General features: G+C 38.0%; 3 protein-coding genes across 3 annotated transcripts in view; all 3 read left to right on the top strand.

Moving 5' to 3' along the window:
* The first annotated feature begins 6 nt into the window (after positions 1-6).
* On the top strand, positions 7-717 carry LOC113469377. Its single transcript, XM_026827026.1, has one exon. It carries the CDS (start codon positions 91-93, stop codon positions 715-717), a length of 627 nt encoding a protein of 208 aa, XP_026682827.1. The 5' UTR covers positions 7-90.
* On the top strand, positions 516-2,932 carry LOC103513925 (vacuolar ATPase assembly integral membrane protein VMA21 homolog). Its single transcript, XM_008478781.3, has 3 exons — positions 516-1,088; positions 1,440-1,545; positions 2,213-2,932. Exons 1-3 carry the CDS (start codon positions 1,023-1,025, stop codon positions 2,350-2,352), a joined length of 312 nt encoding a protein of 103 aa, XP_008477003.1. The 5' UTR covers positions 516-1,022; the 3' UTR covers positions 2,353-2,932.
* Positions 2,933-4,621: 1,689 nt separating this feature from the next.
* LOC103513929 (WD repeat domain-containing protein 83-like) overlaps positions 4,622-5,677 on the top strand; it is a 7,296-nt gene continuing 6,240 nt past the window's right edge. The window contains exons 1-3 of the mRNA XM_026827025.1: positions 4,622-4,688; positions 5,098-5,233; positions 5,395-5,596. Of these exons, the coding sequence (XP_026682826.1) occupies positions 4,622-4,688; positions 5,098-5,233; positions 5,395-5,596 (405 nt within the window). The remainder of the gene's footprint in view (positions 4,689-5,097; positions 5,234-5,394; positions 5,597-5,677) is intronic.

Here is a 5,677-nt window from a genome sequence, read left to right as displayed (position 1 = left end):
CATGTCAGTATCCCAATCATAGCTAATGGAGATGTATTCAGCCTTAGAGATGCAGATAGGTTGTATGAATCAACCAAGTGTAATGGAGTGATGGCAGCCCGAGGGTTGCTCAAGAACCCTGGCTTATTCTCAGGTGCTAACAGAACTCCCATGTCTTGTATCGAGGAGTGGGTTTCTATGAAACATAACCATTTCATGACCTTTCTCCATCATCTGGTATTCATGTGTGATAAACTCCTGTCAAGTCAGGAGAAGGATCAACTCAACTCATTGTATTCTGGTGTGGAAATACTCGACTTTATAGAAAACAAATTTCATGTTCAGTCTCCATGTAGATCTCATTTTGTTAATTTAAATAAAGGTAGTAAATATGAAGAAGAAAGTGAAGGCAAGTTTTTCCAAGAGGAGATGTCTTCAGTAAAGAAACAAGTGGCCAAGGATCTGATGGAAGATATTCTAGACAACTGCTTGTCAAGTCAGGAGAAGGATCAACTCAACTCATTGTATTCTGGTGTGGAAATACTCGACTTTATAGAAAACAAATTTCATGTTCAGTCTTCATGTAGATCTCATTTTGTTAATTTAAATAAAGGTAGTAAATATGAAGAAGAAAGTGAAGGCAAGTTTTTCCAAGAAGAGATGTCTTCAGTAAAGAAACAAGTGGCCAAGGATCTGACAGAAGATATTCTAGACAACTGCTTCAACATTTATGAATAGCTTGACTGAATACTTGTCTTCTTTTAAGTTAGAATTAGTATTATAGGTAGCAATTACCTACCTACCTTCTATTATCTAGGGTTGTATAATGAAAAGACAAAGTGTGAAAACAAGAAAAGAGAGCAGTACAGGTAGATTAAGAGATAGGGTGTTAACTGTGCCTGTTTTTGAGAATATTTTTACTTTTTGATAGTTGTTTTTGTTATTTGTTATGTTATCAACTTGAGAGATATTTGATATTTAAAACCCCATTTCCCCAAGTTCAATATTCTGTTGCAAACAAAATTACTTTTGGTTGTTTATAGATGAACACTGACACTACACCACTCATACAACCTGCTGCTCCAGAACCTAACAGTGATCAACTGAAGGTAAGTCATGTATACCTCTTACCTAATTTTAGGTATAGGTACAATTTATGTGCCTTGATTGTTAAATTTAGTTTTAGACTTAAAAAAAGCAACATTTAACATGCTGCATGACATCTATTTGATTAGAAGCTTCAATTGCAACCATGTTATCCCAACTCAACCTGGGAAAATGGTGGGACCAAAATCAGAATCTGACTTTAAATTAATCAATGGGAGTAATCAAACATTGGTAGGTAATAATGAGAAATTAAAAGTAAGATACATAATAATAGAAAATTAAAATTATAATGAAATAAGTTGGTATTTAACCCTAGAATGCACAGTTCCTGTAAGTTCTGTTTTTTGTTTCAGGAAAGACCCGATTTTGAGGTCCTTACCACTGTGTTTTACTACTGTTTCACAATCATAGTAATGCCTGTGGTCACATTCTTTGCCAGCAAGTATCTCATATTCAGTGGTAAGTTTTGTTTGTATTAGAATTATAAGATTTCAAGTTACATAAGTAAGTCTGTCAGGACCCATGTTATGGTCAAGATATTAACCTTACTGTTTTACTGCTAAGGTTTTAAATAATGATGGATTCCATCCCCCATTTGGCAACAAGATACCTGTCTACTCACATCAACCTCACCTAGCCTGAGTGGTCTAAGGAAAGGCAACAGCCCTTGATTGTCCATGGTTAGTTGGTTATCCACCCAGATACCAATATAGCCCAACTTACATTCCATGTCCATGAGACAGGCGTGGTACCTATCTCACAGTGTTAGAAGGATTGGGGTTTATAACTCTCTTGGACGCCTATCCCCCATTTGGCAACAAGGTACCTGTCTACTCACATCAACCTCACCTAGCCTGAGTGGTCTAGGGAAAGGCAACAGCCCTTGATTGTCTAGATGTTTACCTATCCAAATACCAATATAGCCCAACTTACATTCCATGTCCGTAAAACAGGCGTGGTACCTATCTCACAGTGTTGGAAGGATTGGGGTTTATAACTCTCTTGGACACCCAGAAACAATATCGGGACTCCTTCCATGTCATCTTAACTTCAGTGATCTATGGGTAACTTGTGTATTCAACATTACACTTGTATTTTCACAATATGATATCCGTTTTGTTCTCAGGTGTGTTTGGTGTAGATTCAGTGTCTTGCAATGTCTATTCCGCCATTGCAGCTATTATTGCCGTTCACATTTCTCTAGCCGCGTTCATATACAGGGCCTACTCTGAAGCAGGCTCGGGCAAACCTCAGAAACAGGATTAGTTCAAAGCCAAAGTGTACAAAATATTGGAGAACCCTGTACAGAATTTGTGTATTCTAATTTCTTTCCCGGCCTGTTCTACATTCGCGTGCTAAAATTTCGGGACAGTTTGAAATTTCATTCCTTTACATTACACTGATCCATGTCCATTTCCAAAGTCATTTTTGTCCCGATTTTTTTCGCTCGTGTGTGTTTAAAAGAACTTTGTTGCACTTCACAAATGATATTAGGTGAAGGGGCTTTTCAGCCCTATCCCGAAAGTACCTGGGGAATAATTCAGATAACAACAAATCGATTATGATGTCATATTTTCCTGTGTAATATAATCAGTTAATCACAAAAGAAAAGAATTTACATATTATTCTAAAGTTATGTTTATTGCAAAGTAGAAAATGTCAAGTATTCTCGATCCCCGGTTAATATTGGTTGTAGTAGTTGTCTATTGGGAAGTGCAGAGTTCTGTAAGAACAGCCTCTAATGTAGACTGATATAAGCAATCTGATTGAGTGGTTTGAGCTTCCCAATCTTATTGGATGCTCCAATCAAAATCGAGAATAATTTAAACTGTGTTTACAACGGAGATCATTCCTCTTTTCCTTATGAAGTTTTGCGGATCGAAAAAAAGTAGTTTTTATTTCTAAGTTTCATTCATAAATACGGGTGTACGACTCGATAGAGCTATTTTTGTCTTTATACAATCAAAGGAGACGCAAAAAGCAAAGCTCTCAGCTTTCAGATTCTGAAGTATTTATGTGTCAGTTGTGGAGAAAAGAAAAAGCGAATTTATCAACGCTATAAATCAAGTCAGGACGAAAGCAATAAGTGAAGGTCTGTAACTTGATATTAGATACCTAATGGCAAGAGAACACACATGGGCGTTAGCTAATGGAAAGCTAACTGAACAGTCCTAGGACATGAGAAATACTTGGATATAATAGATAGGTAGGTACTTCTTACCTAGATATCTACCTACTCAGAAGATTCAAAAGGCTAGTTTTTCCAAAATACCTAACATACATATCGCTACCTTTCCGGCAAATTCACTACTTTTGTGGATATCACAGCACTACTAAGTGCCTCCTTTGCAATATTTAATTAAATTATAATTAGGTATTAATTTCCACATTTGAAAAACGATCATCAATAATGTGCTAATGCTAAGTGCCAAAAATATAAAATTTGAGTTAGGTACGGATTCACGTAGGTACTATGTACCCGTGAACATACTCTGTAAAACGCGCTAAGCTCCACAACGTTCCAAAAAATTAAAAAAATCCCGATAGATAGGGGTAGTGGTATGTGCCCGTGGATAAACCAGGAAGAAAAACTTCATTATCTCAGTTTGAACTTTTTGGCACTCAGCACATCATTTTAATAATCTTGCTAAAAAACTTGGACCCCGCCGGGAATCGAACCCTGGACATCCGGCGTGCAACAGCACATCATTTTAATAATCTTGCTAAAAAACTTGGACCCCGCCGGGAATCGAACCCTGGAAATCCGGCGTGCAACACCCATCCTTAATACCACCCACGGTCAACGATGCTTAACCTTAGTGATCCATTAGGAACGGTGCGTTCAACGTGCTATAACCGCTGGCTGATCTTGACTACTACGTATATTTCTATTGTTAAATAGCGCCTGAAAATTAACAGGTCTATGCAATGTGCAGTTAATTTTGTGATGTGAACCGTGTGAACGCGTCTTTTTCAAAACGAAATGTAAACAAAAATGGTTCCTCCAAATTTTCAGAAACAAGAATCCGAAAAGTTCGGTTTCTAAACTTTAAAAGTGATTATAAAATAGGGCAAAGTTGAGTGGCTAAAATTATGCCTTTATCTGGACAATCCCGTGCTGCTGACCCACTCTAGGGTGAAACCACCGTCACTAAAAATAAATTAATAATAATGGAAAAAATAATAATAATAAAAATAGATGACCCATTTAATCAAGTTTTAAGCCAAAAATTAGACCATGTAGGTATGATGTTAGTGTCGAAAATGACGTCAAAATTACGTAGCCTATTCATACGTATGTTTTCAGCCACTTGGATAAAAAGTTACTAATGAGGACAATATATTATAAGAAGAATGGAGTATACGTGTGTACAGACCATTGACTGTAAACAGGGAGCTATTCGTGCTGTCCGGTTTAATGGTGAGTTTTTGCTAAAAGGGAGGGGAAAAAAATGGGTCAAATTCTACAGCCTTGTTCCGTTATACGCTTATACGTTATAGAGAAATTGAAAATAGGTAAATATACGATGAAAGAATGGAGTATACGTGTGTACAGACCATTGACTGTAAACAGGGAGCTATTCGTGCTGTCCGGTTTAATGGTGAGTTTTTGCTAAAAAGGAGGGTAAAAAAAAGGGGTCAAATTCTACAGCCTTGTTCCGTTATACGTTATAGAGAAATTGAGAATAGGTAAATATACGAGGGGAAATTGGAAACGGATCCCAAGATTCCCAAACCTTGGCCCCAATAGACACATTAAAAATACCCACTAGGCAAATTGGAAATGTATAGGGATGATACCTACGCATTTCTTTCGAAGACTAGCTATTAGTTTTGAAAGTTAGCGCTTTGTAAGCCCTAGTTCGAGTATTCGATTCTCGCCTAGGGCGAACTTTTTCCTAAAGTCCTAAAAACACCAGGGTTTGCTTTCGGCATGGCTGGATTTCTTCTATCCTGTCCTCTCATCGATTTCGTAGGCGAACATTCACGGTTAGCATACTCGTTTTCCAGTTGACGGGTCGTACTGTTTGACTTGCGGCAGTGACAAGAAAATCAAGCTGTGGAATCCGTACAGGAACCTTCTTCTCAAGACATATGGAGGACATGCTCATGAAGTAAATGACGCGACTGCGGCCTGTGATAGTAGGTAAGAATAATTCGAGAATATCTTCTAAAAGTAAAAATGTATTACCTATTTGTAGTGAACAGTTTCGTAGATGATACTTTATTACCGCCACAAGGTTCCACCAAAAGGGGCCCCTCGGTCAATAGATGACCTACTAACAACCATTCTTCCCCTTTTTCCAGTCAAATAGCTTCGGGTGCATCAGATAAGTCCGTCATCCTATGGGAAGTGACCACAGGTCAGCCAGTGAGGCGCTGGCGAGAACATGCGTCCAAAGTAACCTGCGTCAAGTTCAATGAGGATTCTTCAGTGGTCATATCGGGTAGTCAGGACAACACGGTGATGATGTGGGATGTTAAGTCCAGGAGCCATCATCCTATCCAGGTAAGATGTTTGAACGAAGTGAGTTTCAAGTTTTAAATTGACGAGCAACTTCAATACATACCCTTTTTCTCATCACTGGAT

The sequence above is a fragment of the Diaphorina citri genome, unplaced genomic scaffold, assembly GCF_000475195.1.
Source record: "Diaphorina citri unplaced genomic scaffold, Diaci psyllid genome assembly version 1.1 scaffold1046, whole genome shotgun sequence".
Taxonomy (NCBI): domain Eukaryota; kingdom Metazoa; phylum Arthropoda; class Insecta; order Hemiptera; family Psyllidae; genus Diaphorina; species Diaphorina citri.
Note: the sequence above shows the minus strand (reverse complement) of the source record. Positions and strands in the feature narration are given on the sequence as shown.

What these genes read in the sequence shown, in the direction of transcription:
- LOC113469377 (XM_026827026.1), top strand. Translation starts at nt 91, where the DNA reads ATGGCAGCCCGAGGGTTGCTCAAGAACCCTGGCTTATTCTCAGGTGCT.
- LOC103513925 (XM_008478781.3), top strand. Translation starts at nt 1,023, where the DNA reads ATGAACACTGACACTACACCACTCATACAACCTGCTGCTCCAGAACCT. An exon ending in CTAACAGTGATCAACTGAAG is followed by an intron (nt 1,089 to 1,439) that starts GTAAGTCATGTA and finishes TTTTTGTTTCAG; the next exon opens with GAAAGACCCGATTTTGAGGT. An exon ending in CAAGTATCTCATATTCAGTG is followed by an intron (nt 1,546 to 2,212) that starts GTAAGTTTTGTT and finishes TTTTGTTCTCAG; the next exon opens with GTGTGTTTGGTGTAGATTCA.